Below are 25,018 nucleotides of genomic sequence, written 5' to 3'. Positions count from 1 at the left end.
AGAGCTCAGAGAGACTAAGCGGTGCATTTTAGAGCCTTGCAACCACACTCATTTGGCCAGGTTTTGGGCTCAGAAATGGAGACTAAGTGCTGTGTTGGAGGGGCTTGAAGCAGAGACTAAGTCAAGTGTTCTGGGGTGGGGCTGAAAACAAGGCTCCCACAGCCAGGTTTAGGGCTCAGGAACAAAGTGCAGGGTGTTGGAGTCTTGAAACAGGGCTCATTAGGCCAGTGTCAGAGCTGAGAAAGAGAGACCAAGTGCTGTGTTTTAGGGCTTGATAGCAGGCTCATTTGGCCAGCTTTAGGGCTCATAGCAGAGACCCACCCTGTACTTTAGGACTTGAAACCAGGCTCACCTGAGCTTGTGTTGGTGCTCACCAGCAAAGCCCCAGCCCAGCCTCGGGGGTCAGAGCAGCCCCTCTCCAGGGCCCGGGGCACAGGAGGCTGGGCCGGCCTTGATTCCCCAGCCCCGTCCCAGAGAGACCCCGCACCCCTCACCACCACCAGCCTTTAGGCCCCGGGAGCCCCCGGCACGGCGGGGCAGCCCCGGGCAGGAGCGGGCAGCGCGGCACTTGGGCCCGAGGGAGGCCCGGCCCCGGGATCCGCGGCCCGGCCCTCCCGCCCGCGGCGCCCCGAGGAAGCCGGAGAGCGGCCGCGGCCCCGACCCGGCCCTGCGGCCGCGGGACAAGCCGGAGAGAGGCGGGCACAGCCCAGGAACCGCGCGCCCGCGCAAGGCCCAGCCCAAACCCCGGCTCAAACCCCAACCCCCAGCTCACTGACCCGGGCTCCGCATGGCCCCGGGCCCGGTCGGAACGACACCGCGCCCCGGGCGGCCGCTCCGTCCTGCCGCCCCAGTAACACCGTCCGCCGCGGTCGCCGGCTGCGTTGCTCTGGCGGCGGAAGAAGGGGCGCGTGCGCGGGGCGGGGCGCGGAGGGGCGGGGCTTGCGGGGCGCCTGCGCGGGGCGGGGCCTGGCGCAGGTGTGCGAGTGGGCGTGGCCCGGTGCGCATGCGCGGGGCGTGGCCGCGAACAGGTGGGCGGGGCCAGACCCAGGTGCGAGCGGGCGTGTCCCAGCGCGCCTGCGCGGAGGGGCGTGTCCGCCCAGGTGCGTCCTGGCCTGGGGGCGCGGAGGGCGCCTGCGCGGGGCGGGGCCGAGCACATTTGAGCCCCGCCGGCGGCCGGCGGCCCCCATTTGCTTGTTCGCTCTCGGCGGCGCCGGGCGCGGCCCCGCGGCGGCAGCGGCCGGGCCGGGCTCCCCCGGCGGGGCCTAGGTGAGGCTGGGCGGGGGGCACGGACAGACGGACGGACGGGGCGCGGCGGCCTGTCGGTCGGTGCCGCGACCCCGGGGGCGGGTGTCGAGGGCCGGTACGCGGTGCCCCGGCGGCCGCGCTGCCGGTGCCCCGGCGGGAGGAGCAGCGGGTGGAGCCGCGGGTCTCTCTCGGGGCGCCGGCGAATAAAGCCCGGAGGGCCGGAGCCCGGCGCCCCCAACGCCCCAGCGTCACTTCGGCCCGGCCGTCCGCGGCCACCCGGGGCCGGGCCCGTCCTGCGGGTCCCCCCGGGCAGTTCCCAAGCACCGCCCGCCCCGCCGGGGCTCCCGGGCCTCCCAACACCTCCCAACACGTCACCGGGGCTGCTCAGGGGCTGCGGGGACTCGGGCCGGGCGGGTGATGGTGGGGCTGGGAAGGGAGGGGGGGGCTGAGCCCCGGGCTTCGGTCTCAGAACTGGGGACCTGGTCACTGTTTCTGGGGCCAAAGCCCGGGGCTGGGTTTGGGTGTGTTGGGGTGTATTGGGGGGTGGGTGGGAGGAGGTGGGCATTGGGGTGCTGATGGGAGGTGGGGGGGGCGTTGGTGGGTGGCTGTTGGGGCATGGGAGGGAGGCAGGTGGGCATTGGGGTAGGGGAGGTGGGTGGCCACTGAGGTATGGGAGGGGAGGGTTGGTGGGTGGCTGTTGGGCCATGGGAGGGGGGAGGGCAGGTGCGTGGGCCCTCACCAGAGGTGGGGGCCTGGTCGCGTTGTTCCCCAACCTTAGGGACGCTGGCATGCACCAGGCAAAATTAAACGCATGAGATAGTCTCTGGGCGAAACGGCACTTTTCAGACCTTTTTTCATGACTGTTCAACTCTTTATTCAAGGTGTGTACAGCTACTGGGAGGGGCATTGGGCCATATTTAGACCATGTACAATTATGACAGTTCATATTCATATAGAACTTGTGACAGTGATTGATTGACAACCTTGGCAAAAAGCCAGGAGCACTTGAGCAAGCACAAGCTGGAAGTGGCTGGAGCCACACTGGAGAGCAGCTGGAGGCAGAGGCGATGAGCCCAAACGAGAGCCAAAAACAACCGGCGTCTGAAGCTTGCTGGGGTTTCTTTTGTTAGCGTTGTTCCTTCCAATGAAGCAAACACAAGCTGGAGCCTTTGGTGAGCTGGACCTGAAACCAGAGCAGAAACAAAAACACTGGACCTGAAGCTGTGAACGAGCCAGAGCCATAATGGAGCTGGAATGTCCACAAGCTGGGGGAGAAGCAACCAACCTGAAGCTGCAGCTGAGCTGGCGCTACAATGAACAGGAGCTGAACTGAGCCGGAGCCATCCATAAGATGCACCAGAAACCAGAGCCAAAACTGACCAGGAGCAGCCAGGAGCTGGACCTGAAACAAAGGGGAGCCCAAATCAACACACACGGCAACCAAAAAAACAACAGGAACCCAAACCAATGAACACCACACACACACACACAAAGAGGACCCCAAACCAACCAACTAAACAAAATAAACCGGGGCCCCAAACCAACCAACTAAACACAGACCTGCACACACAAAGGCACCCAAACCCCTGGACCTGAAACCAGCAAAACCAAACAAGCTGGAGCCCTCCATGAGCTGGACGTGAAAAAAAAAGGGTGCAAAAACAGTGACCTGAAGCCGTGAATGAGCCAGAGCCATAAATGAGCTGGAGTGCCTGCAAGCTGGGAGAGAAATAACCAACCTGAAGCTGCAGCTGAGCTGGAGCCACAATGGACAGGAGCTGAGATGAGCCCGAGCCATCCATGAGCTGGACCTGAAAAACCAGAGCCAAAACTGACCTGGAACAGCCAGGAGCTGGACCTGAAACAAAGGGGAGCCCAAATCAACAAGCAAATCACACACAAAAACACATGCGGGCCCAGACAGAGCTGGACCAGAATCAGAGCACTCCCAACAGCTGACTCCAGCAGCCCCAGTCTGGGGGCAGGGCTGGCACCAAACCGGTTCCAGCAGGGTCTGAGCCAGACCCCAACAGCACCCACTCCCACCACCCCAAACACCCCTCACAGCCATCGTGCCCCAAAATGTGAGGTCCAGACCTGCCCGGTCCTGGGTCAGGGTGGGGTGCGGGGCCGGGAACCACCCCTGCGCCCAAAACCAGCCTCTGGCCATAGGGGGGCCCTGGCCCTGCGGTGCTGAGCTCCGGGGAGCCCCAAGGTACACACGCTGGCACCCACACCACCAATGCCCCAATGGCACCGGGACCCTCCTTCCCCCCAAAGGCCCCCTGGGGAGCCCTGCCAGGGTACAGCACCTGCCCTACCCATCCCTCACCGCCCACAAGTTGGTGGAGGGGCAAAGCCAAAGCGTCTCGAGAACAAAACCGCTCCCCAGAGCTCCCAACTGCCCAACCCCCTGGGGCACAGCAGCCCCTCGCACCCACCCATGAGCCAGCGCCCCAATCCCACGGCCTGGGGTGGGGGTTGGCCCCCACCCACCCTCCGACTCTGGTGCCTCCTGGGCAGCCAGAGATCCCCACAAGCACAGACGGCCCCGCGGTGCCTCGGGACACTCACCTCACCCGGCACGTCCTCTGTGACCGGTGTTCCCCGGCGCTCGCCGCCTCGGGGCTGCGCTCCTCGTCCAGGCGCCGCGATGAGCCTTCCCCAGGCGTGGGCACAGCCACGCGCACATCGCCTGTGCCGCCAACACCTCCCGAGGCACCAGCAGCACCAGTACAGCCATTATGCCCCAGGCCCCGCCAGACTGGCTTCAGCATCTCATTGACAGGGCTGCAGGGTCCGGCGTGGATCCCTGAAGCGGCCTCTGCTCCCACCACAGCATGTCCTCAGCTAAAAAAAATCAAAGTTTTTAAGTAAAAAAATGGCTTCACAGGGAACCATGAGCCCCCCCTAAATGGCCTGCTGTGGGATGCCCGGGGAGCTCCCCATGCCCAGGGACCCCCGATGCAAACGTGGGATGGGAGACACGGCACGTGGAGCCCGTACGGCTGTTACCAGTTCATGGTTCGAGCGGGGGTTCATCCCACAATGGAAATGGGGAGCTGCTGGGAACCCCCAGCCCCACAGGCTGAGCTGCAGCCGCTAACTGTGACGGGAGACCTGAGGGGGCCGGTGCTGAAACCCCCGGGAAAGTCACTGGGCCCCAGCCAGGCACCCCTGGGGATCCCCCACTGGGGGAGTGGGGAACAGAGCGCTCACCTGTGGCTGCCCCGTGTGCTGGCCCTGAAGCAGAGGAGCGGAGCAGGATACGGCACCTGTCCTGAATTCCCAGCCAGCCCAAGCTGAGCGAGGAGCGAGCCTGGTACACAAAGCACAGAATCACAGGAGAAAAGATTTACTCACACACACAAACATCCCAGCCAAACTGGGGCAGCCCAAACGTGGGCTCACCTGGGTTCTCACGCCCTTCCTATGTCCCACCTGTTTGACCAGTCCCTGGCACCCACGCTAACAATCACCCATCAAAGAAATCCTTGCAAAGCCGCTCTATTTCTGCGGCGTTCTTGCTGCTTGTCTGTTGATCCAGGCGCCCCTGGAGTCTGTCTTGCCAGAGTCACTCTCTGTGACACCAGCTGGCGCCAGGAGGGTTTCAGAGCTGCATCGGAGGGGCTGGGATGGCGGCGTTACCTTGGGTGCCTGGGGGTGTCCTTTATCCTTCAGGGACAGCTCTCGGCTTCCACGAAGCAAAGGCCTTGCGTCCAGGGCCGGGCCATCCTTCACTATGTTTCACTTCACCACAAACCCTGCCCACATCTCCGGTAAAGCTCCACCACCTCATCACATCGCGGTGTAGGACAGGAACTAGTGCAGATTAGCAAAGTTAATACACTTTCAGACCCCCAGCAGCTCCGCTCCTCACCCCCACCAAAGTCCCCACTCACCAGTGCCGGGAGCGGCCCCAGCGCCAGCGGCTGCCCCGACGCCGGCAGCCCAGCGAGCGAGCGGCCGTCGTGCCCGAGAGCTCTGCTCCACACGGGCGGGAAGGGCCCGCAGAGGGATGGAGGACAAAAAACCACTCTGTTTCCTGGAGGGGTGGGGGGGGAAAGAAACGCATCAGCTAATAAACTGCATTAACCAAAAGCAAACAGAAGTGTATTGAATTACACCCGTTATCTCAGTGGAAACTCCTGCAGAAAGGCTGTTCTTGTCTGGGTGAGCTGAAGAACTGCTGCTGCGGCTCCGGTCCCAGCCCTGCTGCCCCCAGAGCCCAGGGGCACGATGCCCCCCAGCCCCAGCCCTGCTGGGCACCCGCTGCAGCTCTTGGGGGAAGAAACAAACCCCTCTTCACAGCCAGTGCCGACAGCTGAGGCCGGGAGCCGGGAGGGCCGGAGCCAAGCCAGGTGCCCCCAGCTCTCGGGGCCGCTCCCGGGGCGCCGTTACTCACCGCCAGTGGGGCAGGAACGAGCCCCTCTGCTGCCCCTCTCCGGGGAGCCCCCGGGAGCCCACCAGTCCCTCACACCTCCGGTCCCGGGGCTGCCTTACCGGCGACGGTAAAACCTGCGACCCAAACCACGTTAAGTGCACCCAAAGAGCCCCGCTACCGGCCTCGCTGCGCAGCCTGCCCCGCCTCGCCCCCCGACCCGACCCGACCCGACGCACCGCACCGCCCCCGGGCCGCCCTCGCCGCACGCCCGAGCCCGGTCACCCCCTCCCCGAACCACCGCCGCCGCCGCGCCCAACCGCCCCCCACGGCAAAAAACGGGCCGGGGCCCCGCCGGGGGACCCCGCCACCCCCGCAGAGAGCACCCCCCGCTTCAGAGACACCCCCCCCAACAGCCCCGGGACCCCCCGCAGCCCCGCCACCGCACCTGCTCCCGCCGCCGGCTCCCGCTCCGCTCCGCCCCGCCCTCCCGCGGCCACAGCGCCCCCTGGCGGCGGCGAGCGGAACGTGTTCAACTCTCGGGCACCCGGAGGGCGGGGCGGACCCACGCGCGCCGGCCAATCAGCGGTGCCGGCGCCTGCGGCCAACAGCCAATAGCGGGGCGGGGTGGAGAGGCCGCGGCGCCCCCTGGCGGCGGGAGGGCAGCGCCGGGCGGGTGCCCCTGAGCCGCCGCCCCCCCCCCGGCCCACACGCCGCCCCCAGCCCCAGCGGCTGCCGCCGGCGAGAGGGCGTCGCCGCGGCCGGATCAGCTGGCCTTTGCCTTGCCATCCGTTAAGGATGGGGAGAAAGGGCAGCTGTGCCACGCCGGGAGGAAGGGGAGCACGGGGGTAAAAGCTTTGAAAGGCGCCCCAAGAAGCCTCTGCCGGCGCTCGCTCCTCCCTGGCCTCCCCGGTCAGAGCGCGTGTGCTCCCACCGGGGAACGTCACCTCAGGGCGGCTGCCCAGGAGCCTCTGGCCTCGCTCAGAGCTCACAGTTCCCGAGGCAGCGTTTCTGCCAGGCTGAAAAAATCCCCTATGAAACACACTCGGGGGGACTGTTTGCTTATGGTTTCCCTATGAAAGTGCTTTCTGATTGCCTACCTAAATTGGCTCATTGCCAGCTGACCCGCGACAGGGGCCCTCGCAATACTTTCCTGTAGCTAAACACGTTGGGTTTGTTTCCCGAGCTCCTGCCCCAGCACGCGCTGCAGGGGCCACTCGGCGGGAGCTCTTTGCAGGCCCTCTCCTACAAAGGGCGTCCTCGGCCAGTTTCACATTAACCTTTCCTGAACGCGGGGGCTTTGACTGCTACAGACTGTCGCAGGGGAAGGCTTTCTAATGCTCCTGGGGACTTCCAAAACCACCCCCCATCAGGAATACCTCGTGTCGTGCTGCCCTAAGGTCCCACCGAGTTACTAACTTGCGCTTCCTCTCCTTGGGCTCATAAACCCAGAGCTTCCTTCTTCCCTGGTGTTTGTGACTGAAGAGCCCCCAGGCTTAACAGCCCGAAATCAAACCATGCCCCGCGCTCAGTACAAAGTTTGACACCGGATTCATTGCCGTGCCTGCCCAGGCCACCCTCCCCTCGCGGCAGCCCGTAGCGCTGGCACACGCGCCTGCGACACGGTGCCTGGGGGGGCAGGTGACCCCTCCGACAGGCGCAGCGGCCGGCAGGGAGCAGGCAAGCTGCCGCTCACACGCACGCACGTTATTGGCAGGTGCAATCAAAAGCACTCGCCCCGCACTGGGTACATTTTGGGAACGATTGCTCCGGTATACAGAGGAGAGGGGATCATTATCCTCTGAGGCTATCGCAGGCGGCTCCGATGATGCCCCACGCAGCAGCAATGTCCCAGGATGCTTCAGGCCCTAAAGCACAAAGCCAAGTCTATAACCTCAAGCCCAAGAGTAGTTCACCTCCTGCACAGCAACTTCCCCTGTAACAGCTAAAGGACTTTCAAATCAGGAGAAGAAATGAGGCCACAAGACAGCCCCGCAGCGCATCGACACCTGGTGAGCCCTTCTGAGGAGAAGGCAGCAAATAGTCACCCCGTCACATCCATGAGCACCTCACGCGGGACCCTGTCGTGGTTTAGCCCCAGTCAGCAACCAAGCCCCAGGCAGCCGCTCGCTCTCTCCCCCCCGGCGGGATCGGGGAGAGAATCGGAAGAGTAAAAGTGAGGAAACTGATGGTTCAGGTAAAGACAGTTTAACAGATAAAGCAAAAGCCGTGCGTGCAAGCAAAGCACGCACGCACGCACAGAAACAGCACTTCCCATAAACAGGGACATTTCGATGTTCTCCTGGGAGAAAAGGCTTCTTTTGAATGAGGTGTTTCAAATTTCAGATCATTTTTTTTGTCAGCGCCAGATGGTACCGTTACAAGACTCACGATGTATTCTGAGGTGCGTAACAAAACAGACGTACCTAATCTAGAGTGAGACTGCTGCCGCCGTCCCTGCCCAGCATCCACAGAGACCTCCTTGCTACAGCCACCTGTGCTGCCTCCCCCTTCGCTCCGAAGGATGCCGAGAGCCGTGCTGGGAAGGCAGCCCCGGAGATGTCAGCGGCGGTGTCGGCGCCGCTTGGTTCCAGCTGCTGACGGAGGCATTCCGAGTGCCCAGCAGGTCCCCATCGCCCTGACGGCCTCACCTGGAGCCTCCACCGCCCACACGCCCTTCCCCATTGGCCCCAGCTCTGCATTTAAGCTCAGGTAGGGGGCTCTGGTTTTGCTTTGGTGCTAGCTGTGTTGTAAGTTTTATTTTCCTTGTTAGTCTTGATGTTTTATTGTTGTTTTTATTATCTAGGTGATGTTGTTTGGCTGCTTTTGGCTCCTACTTAGGTACTGTGGGGCTGTGTGTGTGGAAGAGGGCTCTGGTTTCCTGCTGTCATTAGGATTAAGTTTGTTTGTCTTCTAGTTTTATAATAATCTGTGTGCATTACCTGAGTTAGTGATGGTGTGTGACTTAATGGTTTAGTTTTTCTTCTTCTTCTCCTGGCTGATAAAATAAGGCTGGAGCCAGTTTTTATTAAAGCATACCCTGTAATGCAGGTTTAACTCAGGTGGGATGGTCTGGCATTTTCCTTTTGAAATTTCACATTTAGCAAAAAAAAAAAAGAGCTGCTTACATCCCAAATTTAATCCCTATTGTCTTGGAAAAAAGCTTGTTTCAATTAAATGTTTAAGTTGACTTCTCTTAAAAATGGGTCCTGCTCTTACTACTGGGGGGTGTGGGTTGCAGAGGACCTGGGGGAAATGAAAGACTTTATTTGCTAAAGGCTGTGTGAGAGACTTCGGATCCTTGTCTACCTACCTTAATGCACAAAGGACTTGAATATGTGAAAACACTGACCCGTTGCAAACACTGGACTGCTGTTGACTTCCAGAAGGCGGAGGACACCAGGCATGCCCTGGTTACGCAGCTCAGCCTGGCTATAGCGTTATGGCAGAACAACTTGTTCTCCTGATCTCTGGCAAGGCTTCTATCTCCTGTGGAGGTGTAGTTGAGCTGAAAGGGCTGTTTTGGTAAGCTGTACCCATGGAGGGGTACTGTGGAGAAGCCCTGGAGAGCAGGGCTGCTTTCTCCAGTTTAAGTCAGAGCCCTGGAGCTGCTTTTCTTGCTCTGGCTGTGGAGATGTAAGCTGGGCCTGGAGCACTCGCTGGCCTTCCTGGGAGTCCCTTCCTCCACCCTTTAGCCCTATGAGGAGGGAGAAAGCTCCTAGTGATGCTGGTGGGGTGACTGTTACAGACTTTGGCTGTGGGATCTGGGTGGGAGTCGGAATTTGGGGAGGCAGAAACAGGTAAGGCAAAACCTGTAGTCTTGAGTATAAGGGCTAACTGCTTTAGTCTGGGCCATACAGATGTTTTTTTTTCCCCTGGTTCCTGCTGCCGATGTGAAAACCACTGTTGCCCTCTCTGCAGAGCGGCTTGGTCTAAGTGCTCTAACTGGGCATGCAGGACAGGAGCCCGGGAGTTGCAGGCTGTGCTGGGGAGCACTGGGTGCGTGGGGGATGGCTCAGGGCTGCTGCTCCCCCCCCAAGCTGTAATGGCTGGGGGTGTGTGTCAGAGGGCTGGCGTCTGCCGAGGGAGCTGATAACAGGTTCCTAAGGCAAGGGCTGCCTCTGAAAGAGCAGAAGGGGGAGGCTCTGCAATGAAACAAACGCAAGGAACCCAGCCCTGATGTGCAGGTGGGGGTATCCTGTGTGAGCGGGGTGGGGGCTGCTTTGGCCTTGGGCTGGGCTGCCCCTGCCTCCCTGCTGTAGGTGGGAGCTGGGCTAAAACTGCAGGTGCCTTGTTAGCAAGAGGTTTGTCTGTGCAAGGTGGGATGCTGGTCCTGCTGCTCTGAGGTGGGGGTGCCCCAGTGTACTCTAGGCGTATTTTTAGCTTCTGTTGCCGCTTTTACAGAAGAGAGAAATCACTTGGCCAGTAAAGCTCCGTTGGCCTGAGGTGGCAACTGGCTTCTAGCCCATGTCTCAGACTGATGAGGAAGCACTGCTGGATGGCCAAGGGACCAGCGTGGTCTTGGCTCCAGATGAGACAATGGGCAGGGTGGTCCAAGAACTACGAAGGTAATTGCTGTTTTTGTGAAGTGCATGCTACTGATTCTGTTGGTTGTCTTGGTGAGCATGTAGCAATAAACCATTTAACACCCTAAGCTACTAAGGTCTTTTTAGTGAAAACAGTGTATTCCTCACCACCTGCCTCTTCCACTCTATTATCCACCTTAGACAGTGTTGGCAGAAAGCATAAGACCTGTGGGTTGTGAAGGAACTCTCTCTTGTTGTGTAAGCAAAGCTGGTCTTAACTGGGAAACAGTGATTATAGAAAGGTGTGAATACAAGTCTCAAACTAACGAATGTATCATCTGAGACATCTGTCCAGTGAGATTTTTATTTAGTTGATGTATTCCATAAAACTGCAGTGAGGAAGTGGAGCATCCTGGCAGAACCTGTGGGTGCTTTCCGAATCACGCCAGCTGGAACACATTTATTTACGACTCAAAGAATTAAATGAGCCAGAAAACCCAGAAAGACTGAATTTACAGCTAACAACTCATCACATACCTACGTAAGCAGTGAATTTTGTAGGTACAAGATATATACTCCACGTGCTACAGCCTATAATTTCAGGCCTTTGATAGTAAGCAGTTTCAAAGAACAACATATTTCCCTAAGGAACTAAATACAGATGCCCTCACCTGCATCATCACCTTAAAACCTCCACCATATCCCAGCTATGAACTTTGCGACTGCTGCAAGCACATTGGCATAGAAAGCAGCGTTTCAGAAAAGCCCAAAGCTAAAACAGTTGTCAGGTCTCAAAATGTCTCGTAAAAAGGATACCAGCTGTTGCAATTTTTGTCAGTGAAGCATCAACACCACAAAAAGAAGCTGTATCCTCAACCTTTGCCATCCTTTTTCAGCCCCCTGCACAGATCTGGTTTGTCTCCTGAGGTCTAACCCTCTGCTTTTCAGTAGTGGCAGCAGCAATGGGTCTGGCCCACCTCAGCTTTTCGCATCAGGTCTGCCTCCTGCTCCTACTAGCAAGAGAGCAGTTAGTACTTCCTAGGAGACTGTCAAACACAGGTTGCTTTAATGGGGTCTCTACAGAAAAAGGGAGTAAGGTGAGCTATATTTGAATGTATTTCTGGTGCACCATAAGGACACCGAGAACATCACCCACTCTGCCTGCTCACTGTGGGGCTATTAAGACCCAGGTCTTTACTATCCAGAACTGAATCTTCTTTAGCTGTTAAAAAATCCCCGAACAAGGACGCGCACCCCCACAACAGCCACCAAACAAAACCCATGCACACACAACAACCCTGGACCCATTGACTCCATCAGAACTAACACAAGATTTCCAGGTCTAACGCCGGGCACCAGGTTTTTGATTTCAGAGAGCAACTCCCTTTCCCCTTTGGATGCTTTTCGAATCCAATCCATCAAAACCAACGTCCTTCTTGGTCAAACTTAAAGGTCTTTTTGATGTATCTCACACCAGCTTTCTCTGTTTACTAAATCAATACCTGAGTGATTATTACAGGAGCGCAAACATCGCTGTTGCTGAGCTCAGGGCTAAAACAGAGTTCTCCTGTCAACCTTCTTCCCTATAATTATGAGTATGAGTCTAAAAATGACACACCATTTAAACACACCTCATTGAAGTGATTGAAGCACCAGCACCTACTACCAGCTGTAATGCGTCAGAACGCACGGTGTGCTCAAAACCAGCCAGATTTGCAGTGCAACACCACGGCTTTTACTGAACTAATACAGTTGTAGTAGTAAATACAAACCTCACAGAGAAGGAAAAATGTTAAGTTTGGTTAGGTGATGCTCAACTTTTATACAGCTGAAGGGTAAAGATGCAACAAGGACTCTCCCCACATCAAAATAAAAACCAAAAAAATGATTTAAAAAGAGCAAAGAAGCACACACAGAAATATCTCAAGCCAATTCATTAACTTGTGTTTGTGCTTTGCTCTTCACGTTTCAGCAGGTGACTGACCGTGAACATTATCGCCTCCTCTGTAATGCTACAGTTTCAGCTTCATGGTCTTGTGTCACCATGACTCCACAGCACAAGCAGTCAGAATAAAGGGATTAAATTTTTGTTAAAAAAAAAAGGCTGTAAAAGGCTCCAGCAGTGCTGAAGATTAAGCATTCCCCATACATACCTCAGAGGTTCCCTCAGCCACTGTCTAGCTGGTTGAAACGTAGGAGACAACGTCCAGCAATCACCCCACGTGCCACCACATCATCCCGCTGTTTCTGAACCCAGAAACAGGCAACCGAGCAGCAGAAGCAAATCCCTCCACTTGGCTTCGTGGTTGCAGGAGGGACTATAATTTCACACACAACACACAGAAGTGGGATATAAGGTGCTGAAGACCCCTTTCTAGCTTCCTGCCTGTGCTGAGCGATAAAAGACAACCCTTTCACTTGGGGAGAAATGAGGCCTCCATCTGCCAGCCAGCCCATTCCTGCCTGCTCATGTCTGCAGCCCCTCCTTTCCTGCCTTTTAGGACAACTGCTTTGCATTTAATATTAAGATTGCATGGGTATTCATGAAATCAAAATTCTGATAGCACTTTTAAATAAATTAATTTTATGTGTTTCATGGTACGCAGGCCCTGGACCTAAATACCTAGACTTCTACAGTATGAGCACCTTCAAAAGGGTGCAAGGGGAGCTCTTACATTCTAGTACCAATCCCAAGTTACTTAAACCATCTCTACAGAATCTAAGGCAAGTAATACATGGCCTTCCCATACTCAGTTTGTCCCAAACCATTGCTACACTGCTGTAAGAGGATAGAGAGCACACTGCCCTCCAAGCGAGAGGTGCTCTGTGAGACAAGACTCTTCATGGAGAAACTCAAACACATTTTCATTACAGCATTAAAGAAAAAAAAATTTAAAACCTAAAGTAGCAACTCAAGGTTGCCCGTCTTTTATTTCCTAGGAAACCTACTACACAGGGACAGGGACACTGGACCAGACTGACCATGTAGCCCAAGATCTCCTTTCTTGCTGTAGTCAATCATGGACATGAAAAGAAACAATATACAAGCAGGGGATGCCTGGGACGGCCGTCTGGTCCCTGGCAGCCTTCTACTTCCATGCGTTGTATATTCACAAGCCATTATAAAATTTTGGTTAGTTAGAATTAACAAATCTGAAAATGCGGGACCAAATCCTCTTTCCCCAGAGGTTTTACACCATGTACTCCTCAGACTTAACATCACCACAGGTGGCTCAAGATATTTCTGTGCCAGCTGAGGAGGTTTATGGTGCTGAGGAAAAGCAATTGTTTTCAACGTGACTTTCTCTGGCAACCAGTTATGTTTAAGATGCTTCCAGGTTCCTGTGACTTGGGAAAGAAGCACCACTCTAAATCACTGACAATAGCTTAGGAAATCTGTTTAAAACCGAAGACTGCTTTCTGCGCCTAAGTAAATGCATTTTGAAAGTCCTGAAGTTTTGATTTGGCTTTCTTAATCTCCCATGCCGTTTGCAATGGACTAGAATCACACAGGTGTTTCCAGTTTGTCCCGATGCACTTAGCACAGGGAATCAGTCAGTAGTGAAGAGGGGCTAAAAGCAAAGTTAGCCAAAGTAAACTCCTGTATGAGAAACACATAGGCCGCTCACCCAGACCTCTGCAATCAAATGCAAATGCAAAGCTTTCCCTCACCTGCAATAAAAAGTACGTACAAAGGGCCAAAAGCATCTTTACAGGAGCCTCAGCCTTTGCTTTTTAGATGCTGAAAAAAAAAATTAAGTGTGCATCTATGTCTATCTCTTGATCTCTTCCTGTAACCTTCCTCCAACTCTGAGCACTTGAAAGTTTACTCCCTACAGAGTAAATCACTGTTCTTTCCCACCTGTGTACATTTGGATTGATCACCCATCAGATTTCAAACGGGGTTTTGCGCTGTGGAACAAGGGTGAAAGTAACAGGCTAAAATATTGTGCATTGTACCCAAAAGAAATGGCATAAAACCCTGTAAAATTAATACCAAAGGACAAACAGAAAAGGCTCTTACTTGTCCTGAACTAGTGCACGGCCTTCAGCAGTATCACAGGTATGATATCTCCGCCTCTGTCCCTGGTGTTCTGGTTTGTAGCACCCAGCGACCCCTCCAGCCACCCATACCACCAGGTTTGATGTTTGCTCTGTGTGAGGCCAGCCAAAGTCTTCTGAGCCTGTGGTAAACTCCAAATGTTGTAAGCATCCCTGCATGTGGGTTTTGGCTTGACTCCAAAGGAAACGCGGATTCTGAAACTATCCTGTGAGAGGATAACTGTGCTTGACAGCGAGCAGGTTAGAGCAGCAGAGATACCTCAGCGCTGTATAACCTTTCTTTCCGTGTATTTCTCTTTCTCTGTGACTTGGTGAAGATAACAGTTGTGAAGAACTTGGTTATCATCATAGAAAGCCATTGAAAAAGCAATAACAGCAGCTCTCTTGGCAATATTTGACTCTTGCTCTACACTCCTGGTTGAAAGTAGGATTATGGAAGGAAAGCATTCCTTTCGGAAGAAAATGAAGGAGAGTTGGCAGGAGAAAAGAGCCTTGAGTTGTCCTTAGGTGACACGTGACGATAGATGGATATGAAGGGTTAGGGTGCTTCATCCGTAAAGCCCACCAGGGACCCCGCAGAGAGGAAGGCGTGTGCAGGAGGAGCTGAAGTAGAGTGAAGCGGAGCGATCTAATGCCATTATGCAACCTATGAAGTATAGAATGAATGTGTATCAGATGGGGAGACTATGTATGAATTTACTGTACAAATACAACGAAGGAGCAGCTTTGGGGTGCCTGATTTGTGGAAAACCGCCGCGCTCCCCGGCTGGCCCAACCCTGCAGTCCATAAGCGATGGCTCTCCTGGGTGTGTGTTTGTTGACTCATTGCACACCGGGCGACGAATCTGCTCTTCGGGCAGCACCCGCAGGGATGGGGCTTGCCAGAAGGGTCCGGAAGGGAAAAAGGGGATGAAACCCCGTCCCGCCCAGCCGTGGGGGCTCCTCGGGTGAGCGCCTGTGCCCAGGGCTGGGCCCCGGGGCGGTGAAATGGATGTAAAGCCCGTGGGGCCGCACAGCGCTGCCTTCCCCCGGCACAAACCCCGCAGCGAGGGCCGTGCCCTCCAGCCCCTCGCCCAGCGGGGCACCCCCCCGCCCCTCGCCCCGCGGGGCCAAAGCCGCTCGGTTGGAGACGGGCACCAGCCAAAAAAGGGCCCCTCTGCGGCCCAGACCCCCCTCCCAGGGCACAGGGACGCCATCGCTGAGGCCAAGCTCAGCCTGCAGCCGCCCCATGGCCTGGGCCAAGGGCTGCCCCTGGGCTGGGGTCCCGCGTGGGGCTGCGGGCGGGGGTCGCACACCCTCGTACAGCGCCCGCCTGTATGAGGGGTTGGGGGGGGCGTGGGGCCAAGTTCTGCGGCACCTATGCCTTCTGCTGCTTTTCAGCAGCTCAGGCAGCTTTTCTGCCGCTTTGCTCGGTTTTGGAACGCTTTCTTTGGGGGATTTGCTTTTCTTTTTTGGGATGGGGTTTTTTTAGAGGGTTTTTTTGTGGTTTGCTTTTTTTTTTTTAAGGCAGGGCTCAGTGGGGTCAGTTTTGTTACGTCACAAGCTTTCCTCACCACCAGCTGCCCATGGGGTGGAGCAGCTGGGTCTGCTGTTCATTTTACTTCTTTTGAACCTCTACTTTTTATTTTTGTGCTTATTATTTTTACTTTTTTTCAGTTTTTTTTTCTACGTTTTTTTCTATTCCTTTTTTTTTTTTCTTCCTTTCTCTCCTTCTTCCATTCTCTCTGTTTGCCTCCCAGCCCCTCCAGACCATGCAGCAGCAGCTGGGGCAGCCCCACAGGTGGGGGCACTTCCCCACTGATGAAAAGGACCCACACCTGGGGTGGGCTTGGCTGGGGGCGGAGTGGGGAAGGGCATGTGATGGGGGGGTGGGGGGTGTGGGTCCTTTTGGACAGTGGGGATACAGGTAGGTGGTTGGGGGCTGCTGAGCTCCCCTGGGCCATGGGGAAGCTGTGGCTGGGTCAGGGTTTTGCTGCTGCTCTCCTATGCCCTGGGCCAGCCCCTGGTCACGGGGGCGGCCAGAGCCTGCGGCATCACCACAGCAGCAGGTCCCCGGGGCTGGCTGGGCTCGAGCTTCGCTGCGGGGGCTCGGCCCGGGGCACCACAGAGACCCTGGGCTGCGTGTGGGGGCTGCGGGACCAGCCTCGGGGGAGCCCAGCACCTCGCTCTGGGCGTTTCCCACGGAAAGCATCGCACTGTGCCAACCCAAAGGATGCGAGAGAAGCGATTTCTCCAGTGGGGAGTGACTGCGGACCCCCGAGAGGGAGCTCCGTGCCCCGAGGCAGCGCTGGGCAGCACCAGCCCCCTGCCCCGGGGGTGCTCGTTTGGCTCGTGGCCCTCCCGGTGACAGCACGGCCACGCCGCATCTTCCTCCGGGACCCCCGGCACCGCACCGAGGAGCTGCGGGACCGGGGACGCACGGGGACTGGCCGGGCTGCCACCGCTCCCCCCGTCAGGATCCCCCCGGCGAAGGGTCCGTGGGGGCCGCACAGAGCCGGGGGTCCCTGCCGCCCCTGCAGAGAGCTCTGGGGGCGCTTAGAGGGGGGAAGAGGCCATCAGAGTTGGTTAATTCTTAGCAGTGTTAATGCTTTGCTGTCACTGTGAGCCTGGGCACCCCCAGCCCGAACAGGGAGTGAGGCTAGTTCTGCAGGGGGAGCTGGGCCTTCCCTGGGCGGGTGGGGGGCCCAGACCTACCCCCAGCACTGCAAAGGGCAGCCCCTCGTCAGGAGGTGCCCAAACTCTTCATTGGTGTCAGCAGGAGCCCCTTAGGGCTGATTCTTAGCCTCTGCCCACAGGTGGGTGGCTCTTCTGAGCCTGCTCAGGGCTCAGCCCGGGCTGCTGGGGGTGGGCTGGGGTTTGGGGAGGGACCCTCCTGCTCTCCAGAGCCCAGCCCTGCTGTGGGCACCCGGGAGAGAGACTTCGCCGTGGCTCCCATCGCCCCCCTGCCCCGGAGCATGGTAAGGAGGTGGCGTGAGCTCGGGGGGCTGCTTTGGGCCCTCGATGGACTTGTCTGTGCCCGTGGCATTTCTGGGGGTGCAGGGCTGTGGGGGGGCTGTGGGGGGGCTGGGGCGGCGGGGTCGTGTGTCACTTGTTACTGGTGCCCCAGACCCGACTTGCCGGCTGGGCCCAGCCTGAGCCTGGCTTTGCTGCTCTGGGCTCTCTGTAACGTTCTGTTGAATAAAGCTCGTGTCGCACCCTGGCTTTGAGTACAATGTCGTATTCCACAGGCCGAGCACGGCCGCTCCCGGGACGCAGCGGGGTGGGTTCCCTGCCAGGGAAGGTGCGGGTGGCGGCAGCACCCAGCCTCCCAGGGGGCTTCAGCGCCCACCCGGTCACGGGGAATCCCGTAGTTGCCAAAATAATTCAGTTCAATGCCCCAAAGGCCAAGGAGAAGCTCCCCGGGGCTGTTCGCCTGCAGGCGATGGCACGTGGGGTCTCCTGGGAAAGCCCAGAGGTGCCTGTGGCTCCGCTGGGGAAAACAAGCTGCGTGTGGGGGGTTTGTGGCACAAAGGGCTCGAGGGGGGGCAAACCCCCACTGTGATCTCCCTGCCCTGGGCACGGCTGGTGAGGGGTGGGGGGTCCACCACAGGAACCCCCAAAACCCCTTCCTGCTTGGAACCAGGCCAGCGTGGGGCTCAGCAGCTGGTTTTGGGGCTCCTAAACAGCGAGTGGGTCCAGTGGGGTTTGGGACTCAGGCACATGGAGATGAGGCCGTTACGAGTGCTCAAGTCTAGGAAATGGAGACCAAGTCTTGTGTTTAGGGTTTGAAACCAGGCTCAGAACTTAGTACCAGAGACCAAGTCCTGCATTTTGTGCCTCAAAACCAGAAACTACAAGTCCTACACTTTTGGGGCTTGAAATGGGATGCAGAGAGACCAAGTGCTGTGTTTTGGGGGGGGGCTCAAAACAAGGCTTATGTGGTGAGATTTAGGGCTCAGGAACAGAGACTAAAAGTCCTGTGTTTTGAGGTACTGAAACTGGGCTCATTTGGCCAGTATTAGAGCTGAGGGAGAGAGACCAAGTCCTGTGTATTTAGGGCTTGAAACCAGGCTCAGAAACAGAGACGAAATGTCCTGTGGCTCAAAACTGGAAACCAGGTCCTGGGGGCTTATTTGGCCAGTTTAGGGCTCAGAAGTAGAGCCTAAGGCCTGCATTTGGGGAGCCTGCAACAAGGCTCCTCTGGGGCTCAGAAAGAAAGACTAAAAGTCCTGCATTTGGGGAGCTTGCAACAAGGCTCATCTGGGGCTCAGAAAGAAAGACTAAGTCCTGCATTTGGGGAGCCTGCAACAAGGCTCACCTGGGGCTCAGAAAGAAAGACTAAGTCCTGCATTTGGGGAGCCTGCAACAAGGCTCACCTGGGGCTCAGAAAGAAAGACTAAAAGTCCTGCATTTGGGGAGCCTGCAACAAGGCTCCTCTGGGGTCTAGAAAGAGAGACTAAGTCCTGCATTTGGGGAGCTTGCAACAAGGCTCCTCTGGGGTCTAGAAAGAGAGACTAAGTCCTGCATTTGGGGAGCCTGCAACAAGGCTCCTCTGGGGCTCAGAAAGAGAGACTAAAAGTCCTGCATTTGGGGAGCCTGCAACAAGGCTCCTCTGGGGTCTAGAAAGAGAGACTAAGTCCTGCATTTGGGGAGCCTGCAACAAGGCTCCTCTGGGGCTCAGAAAGAGAGACTAAGTCCTGCATTTGGGGAGCCTGCAACAAGGCTCCTCTGGGGTCTAGAAAGAGAGACTAAGTCCTGCATTTGGGGAGCTTGCAACAAGGCTTATTTGGCAGTTGCAGGTCTCAAGGCTGAGACAGTCATATGCTTTGGGGCTTGTGTGGCCTGGCCATTTCAGTGCTCAGAGAGACCAAGTCCTGTGTTTTGGGGGCTTGAAACAGAGACTAAGTGCTGCATTTTGGGGTCTTGAAACAAGGCTCATTTGGCCTGTGTTAGAGCTGAGGAAAAAAAAAAAACCCCAAGCCCTGCGTGTTCAGGGCTCAAAACAGAGAACTGAGTGCTGTGTTTCACAGCTAATATGGCCAGTTTAGAGCTCAGAGAGACTAAGCGGTGCATTTTAGAGCCTTGCAACCACACTCATTTGGCCAGGTTTTGGGCTCAGAAATGGAGACTAAGTGCTGTGTTGGAGGGGCTTGAAGCAGAGACTAAGTCAAGTGTTCTGGGGTGGGGCTGAAAACAAGGCTCCCACAGCCAGGTTTAGGGCTCAGGAACAAAGTGCAGGGTGTTGGAGTCTTGAAACAGGGCTCATTAGGCCAGTGTCAGAGCTGAGAAAGAGAGACCAAGTGCTGTGTTTTAGGGCTTGATAGCAGGCTCATTTGGCCAGCTTTAGGGCTCATAGCAGAGACCCACCCTGTACTTTAGGACTTGAAACCAGGCTCACCTGAGCTTGTGTTGGTGCTCACCAGCAAAGCCCCAGCCCAGCCTCGGGGGTCAGAGCAGCCCCTCTCCAGGGCCCGGGGCACAGGAGGCTGGGCCGGCCTTGATTCCCCAGCCCCGTCCCAGAGAGACCCCGCACCCCTCCCCACCACCAGCCTTTAGGCCCCGGGAGCCCCCGGCACGGCGGGGCAGCCCCGGGCAGGAGCGGGCAGCGCGGCACTTGGGCCCGAGGGAGGCCCGGGCCCGGGATCCGCGGCCCGGCCCTCCCGCCCGCGGCGCCCCGAGGAAGCCGGAGAGCGGCCGCGGCCCCGACCCGGCCCTGCGGCCGCGGGACAAGCCGGGGAGAGGCGGGCACAGCCCAGGAACCGCGCGCCCGCGCAAGGCCCAGCCCAAACCCCGGCTCAAACCCCAACCCCCAGCTCACTGACCCGGGCTCCGCATGGCCCCGGGCCCGGTCGGAACGACACCGCGCCCCGGGCGGCCGCTCCGTCCTGCCGCCCCAGTAACACCGTCCGCCGCGGTCGCCGGCTGCGTTGCTCTGGCGGCGGAAGAAGGGGCGCGTGCGCGGAGGGGCGGGGCGCGGAGGGGCGGGGCTTGCGGGGCGCCTGCGCGGGCCGGGGCCTGGCGCAGGTGTGCGAGTGGGCGTGGCCCGGTGCGCATGCGCGGGGCGTGGCCGCGAACAGGTGGGCGGGGCCAGACCCAGGTGCGAGCGGGCGTGTCCCAGCGCGCCTGCGCGGAGGGGCGTGTCCGCCCAGGTGCGTCCTGGCCTGGGGGCGCGGAGGGCGCCTGCGCGGGGCGGGGCCGAGCACATTTGAGCCCCGCCGGCGGCCGGCGGCCCCCATTTGCTTGTTTGCTCTCGGCGGCGCCGGGCGCGGCCCCGCGGCGGCAGCGGCCGGGCCGGGCTCCCCCGGCGGGGCCTAGGTGAGGCTGGGCGGGGGGCGCGGACGGACGGACGGACGGGGCGCGGCGGCCTGTCGGTCGGTGCCGCGACCCCGGGGGCGGGTGTCGAGGGCCGGTACGCGGTGCCCCGGCGGCCGCGCTGCCGGTGCCCCGGCGGGAGGAGCAGCGGGCGGAGCCGCGGGTCTCTCTCGGGGCGCCGGCGAATAAAGCCCGGAGGGCCGGAGCCCGGCGCCCCCAACGCCCCAGCGTCACTTCGGCCCGGCCGTCCGCGGCCACCCGGGGCCGGGCCCGTCCTGCGGGTCCCCCCGGGCAGTTCCCAAGCACCGCCCGCCCCGCCGGGGCTCCCGGGCCTCCCAACACCTCCCAACACGTCACCGGGGCTGCTCAGGGGCTGCGGGGACTCGGGCCAGGCGGGTGATGGTGGGGCTGGGAGGGGAGTGGGGGGCTGAGCCCCGGGCTTCGGTCTCAGAACTGGGGCCCTGGTCGCTGTTTCTGGGGCCAAAGCCCGGGGCTGGGTTTGGGTGTGTTGGGGTGTATTGGGGGGTGGTTGGGAGGAGGTGGGCATTGGGGTGCTGATGGGAGGTGGGGGGGGCGTTGGTGGGTGGCTGTTGGGGCATGGGAGGGAGGCAGGTGGGCATTGGGGTAGGGGAGGTGGGTGGCCACTGAGGTATGGGAGGGGAGGGCCGGTGGGTGGCTGTTGGGGCATGGGGGAGGGTTGGTGGGTGGCTGTTGGGGCATGGGAGGGGGGAGGGCAGGTGCGTGGGCCCTCACCAGAGGTGGGGGCCTGGTCGCGTTGTTCCCCAACCTTAGGGATGCCGGCATGCACCAGGCAAAATTAAACGCATGAGATAGTCTCTGGGCGAAACGGCACTTTTCAGACCTTTTTTCATGACTGTTCAACTCTTTATTCAAGGTGTGTACAGCTACTGGGAGGGGCATTGGGCTATATTTAGACCATGTACAATTATGACAGTTCATATTCATAGAGAACTTGTGACAGTGATTGATTGACGACCTTGGCAAAAAGCCAGGAGCACTTGAGCAAGCACAAGCTGGAAGTGGCTGGAGCCACACTGGAGAGCAGCTGGAGGCAGAGGCGATGAGCCCAAACTAGAGCCAAAAACAACCGGCATCTGAAGCTTGCTGGGGTTTCTTTTGTTAGCGTTGTTCCTTCCCATGAAGCAAACACAAGCTGGAGCCTTTGGTGAGCTGGACCTGAAACCAGAGCAGAAACAAAAACACTGGACCTGAAGCTGTGAACGAGCCAGAGCCATAATGGAGCTGGAATGTCCACAAGCTGGGGGAGAAGCAACCAACCTGAAGCTGCAGCTGAGCTGGCGCTACAATGAACAGGAGCTGAAACGAGCTGGAGCCATCCATAAGATGCACCAGAAACCAGAGCCAGAACTGACCAGGAGCAGCCAGGAGCTGGACCTGAAACAAAGGGGAGCCCAAATCAACACACACGGCAACCAAAAAAACAACAGGAACCCAAACCAATGAACAACACACACACACACACACAAAGAGGACCCCAAACCAACCAACTAAACAAAATAAACCGGGGCCCCAAACCAACAAACAAAACACAGACCTGTACACACAAAGACACCCAAACCCCTGGACCTGAAACCAGCAAAACCAAACAAGCTGGAGCCCTCCATGAGCTGGACGCGAAAAAAAAAGGGTGCAAAAACAGTGACCTGAAGCCGTGAACGAGCCAGAGCCATAAATGAGCTGGAGTGCCTGCAAGCTGGGAGAGAAATAACCAACCTGAAGCTGCAGCTGAGCTGGAGCTACAATGGACAGGAGCTGAGATGAGCCCGAGCCATCCATGAGCTGGACCTGAAAAACCAGAGCCAAAACTGACCTGGAACAGCCAGGAGCTGGACCTGAAACAAAGGGGAGCCCAAATCAACAAGCAAATCACACACAAAAACACATGCGGGCCCAGACAGAGCTGGACCAGAATCAGAGCACTCCCAACAGCTGACTCCAGCAGCCCCAGTCTGGGGGCAGGGCTGGCACCAAACCAGTTCCAGCAGGGTCTGAGCCAGACCCCAACAGCACCCACTCCCACCACCCAAACACCCCTCACAGCCATCGTGCCCCAAAATGTGAGGTCCAGACCTGCCCGGTCCTGGGTCAGGGTGGGGTGCAGGGCCGGGAACCACCCCTGCGCCCAAAACCAGCCTCTGGCCATAGGGGGGCCCTGGCCCTGCGGTACTGAGCTCCTGGGAGCCCCAAGGTACACACGCTGGCACCCACACCACCAATGCCTCAATGGCACCGGGACCCTCCTTCCCCCCAAAGGCCCCCTGGGGAGCCCTGCCAGGGTACAGCACCTGCCCTACCCATCCCTCACCGCCCACAAGTTGGTGGAGGGGCAAAGCCAAAGCGTCTCGAGAACAAAACCGCTCCCCAGAGCTCCCAACTGCCCAACCCCCTGGGGCACAGCAGCCCCTCGCACCTACCCATGAGCCAGCGCCCCAATCCCACGGCCTGGGGTGGGGGTTGGCCCCCACCCACCCTCTGACTCTGGTGCCTCCTGGGCAGCCAGAGATCCCCACAAGCACAGACGGCCCCGCGGTGCCTCGGGACACTCACCTCACCCGGCACGTCCTCCGTGACCGGTGTTCCCCGGCGCTCGCCGCCTCGGGGCTGCGCTCCTCGTCCGGGCGCCGCGATGAGCCTTCCCCAGGCGTCGGCACAGCCACGCGCACATCGCCTGTGCCGCCAACACCTCCCGAGGCACCAGCAGCACCAGTACAGCCATTATGCCCCAGGCCCCGCCAGACTGGCTTCAGCATCTCATTGACAGGGCTGCAGGGTCCGGCGTGGATCCCTGAAGCGGCCTCTGCTCCCACCACAGCATGTCCTCAGCTAAAAAAAATCAAAGTTTTTAAGTAAAAAAATGGCTTCACAGGGAACCATGAGCCCCCCCTAAATGGCCTGCTGTGGGATGCCCGGGGAGCTCCCCATGCCCAGGGACCCCCGATGCAAACGTGGGATGGGAGACACGGCACGTGGAGCCCGTACGGCTGTTACCAGTTCATGGTTCGAGCGGGGGTTCATCCCACAATGGAAATGGGGAGCTGCTGGGAACCCCCAGCCCCGCAGGCCAAGCTGCAGCCGCTAACTGTGACAGGAGACCTGAGGGGGCCGGTGCTGAAACCCCCTGGGAAAGTCGCTGGGCCCCAGCCAGGCACCCCTGGGGGATCCCCCACTGGGGGAGTGGGGAACAGAGCGCTCACCTGTGGCTGCCCCGTGTGCTGGCCCTGAAGCGGAGGAGCGGAGCAGGATACGGCACCTGTCCTGAATTCCCAGCCAGCCCAAGCTGAGCGAGGAGCGAGCCTGGTACACAAAGCACAGAATCACAGGAGAAAAGATTTACTCACACACACAAACATCCCAGCCAAACTGGGGCAGCCCAAACGTGGGCTCACCTGGGTTCTCACGCCCTTCCTATGTCCCACCTGTTTGACCAGTCCCTGGCACCCACGCTAACAATCACCCATCAAAGAAATCCTTGCAAAGCCGCTCTATTTCTGCGGCGTTCTTGCTGCTTGTCTGTTGATCCAGGCGCCCCTGGAGTCTGTCTTGCCAGAGTCACTCTCTGTGACACCAGCTGGCGCCAGGAGGGTTTCAGAGCTGCATCGGAGGGGCTGGGATGGCGGCGTTACCTTGGGTGCCTGGGGGTGTCCTTTATCCTTCAGGGACAGCTCTCGGCTTCCACGAAGCAAAGGCCTTGCGTCCAGGGCCGGGCCATCCTTCAGAATGTTTCACTTCACCACAAACCCTGCCCACATCTCCGGTAAAGCTCCACCACCTCATCACATCGCGGCGTAGGACAGGAACTAGTGCAGATTAGCAAAGTTAATACACTTTCAGACCCCCAGCAGCTCCGCTCCTCACCCCCACCAAAGTCCCCACTCACCAGTGCCGGGAGCGGCCCCAGTGCCAGCGGCTGCCCCGACGCCAGCAGCCCAGCAAGCGAGCGGCCGTCGTGCCCGAGAGCTCTGCTCCACACGGGCGGGAAGGGCCCACAGAGGGATGGAGGACAAAAAACCACTCTGTTTCCTGGAGGGGTGGGGGGGGAAAGAAACGCATCAGCTAATAAACTGCATTAACCAAAAGCAAACAGAAGTGTATTGAATTACACCCGTTATCTCAGTGGAAACTCCTGCAGAAAGGCTGCTCTTGTCTGGGTGAGCTGAAGAACTGCTGCTGCGGCTCCGGTCCCAGCCCTGCTGCCCCCAGAGCCCAGGGGCACGATGCCCCCCAGCCCCAGCCCTGCTGGGCACCCGCTGCAGCTCTTGGGGGAAGAAACAAACCCCTCTTCACAGCCAGTGCCGACAGCTGAGGCCGGGAGCCGGGAGGGCCGGAGCCAAGCCAGGTGCCCCCAGCTCTCGGGGCCGCTCCCGGGGCGCCGTTACTCACCGCCAGTGGGGCAGGAACGAGCCCCTCTGCTGCCCCTCTCCGGGGAGCCCCCGGGAGCCCACCAGTCCCTCACACCTCCGGTCCCGGGGCT

At 58.7% G+C, this 25,018-nt stretch overlaps 1 protein-coding gene across 6 annotated transcripts; it reads right to left on the bottom strand.

Moving 5' to 3' along the window:
- Positions 1–2,094: 2,094 nt before the first annotated feature.
- On the bottom strand, positions 2,095–24,463 carry LOC135313189 (uncharacterized). 6 transcript variants are annotated; one of them, XM_064450589.1, is made up of 9 exons: positions 6,075–6,151; positions 5,371–5,763; positions 5,148–5,290; positions 4,894–5,067; positions 4,465–4,564; positions 3,820–4,095; positions 2,985–3,103; positions 2,531–2,647; positions 2,095–2,428 (listed from the first exon to the last, which is right to left on the bottom strand). In XM_064450589.1, the coding sequence occupies exons 6-9, from the start codon at positions 4,020–4,022 to the stop codon at positions 2,178–2,180; spliced, it is 690 nt and encodes a 229-aa protein (XP_064306659.1). In that variant the 5' UTR covers positions 4,023–4,095; positions 4,465–4,564; positions 4,894–5,067; positions 5,148–5,290; positions 5,371–5,763; positions 6,075–6,151; the 3' UTR covers positions 2,095–2,177. The 6 variants fall into 6 exon arrangements, 3 of the variants coding, with proteins under 3 accessions (XP_064306659.1, XP_064306660.1, XP_064306658.1); XM_064450590.1 differs by having other exon boundaries at positions 5,651–5,763; XR_010372818.1 differs by lacking the exons at positions 3,820–4,095; positions 4,465–4,564; positions 4,894–5,067; ... (1 more) ...; positions 5,371–5,763; positions 6,075–6,151 and adding exons at positions 22,261–22,332; positions 23,095–23,370; positions 23,742–23,841; positions 24,171–24,344; positions 24,425–24,463.
- Positions 24,464–25,018: the final 555 nt, after the last annotated feature.

Source organism: Phalacrocorax carbo, chromosome 4 (assembly GCF_963921805.1).
Source record: "Phalacrocorax carbo chromosome 4, bPhaCar2.1, whole genome shotgun sequence".
Taxonomy (NCBI): domain Eukaryota; kingdom Metazoa; phylum Chordata; class Aves; order Suliformes; family Phalacrocoracidae; genus Phalacrocorax; species Phalacrocorax carbo.
The sequence above is the reverse complement of the archived record's forward strand: the minus strand, read 5'-3'. Positions and strand labels throughout refer to the sequence as shown.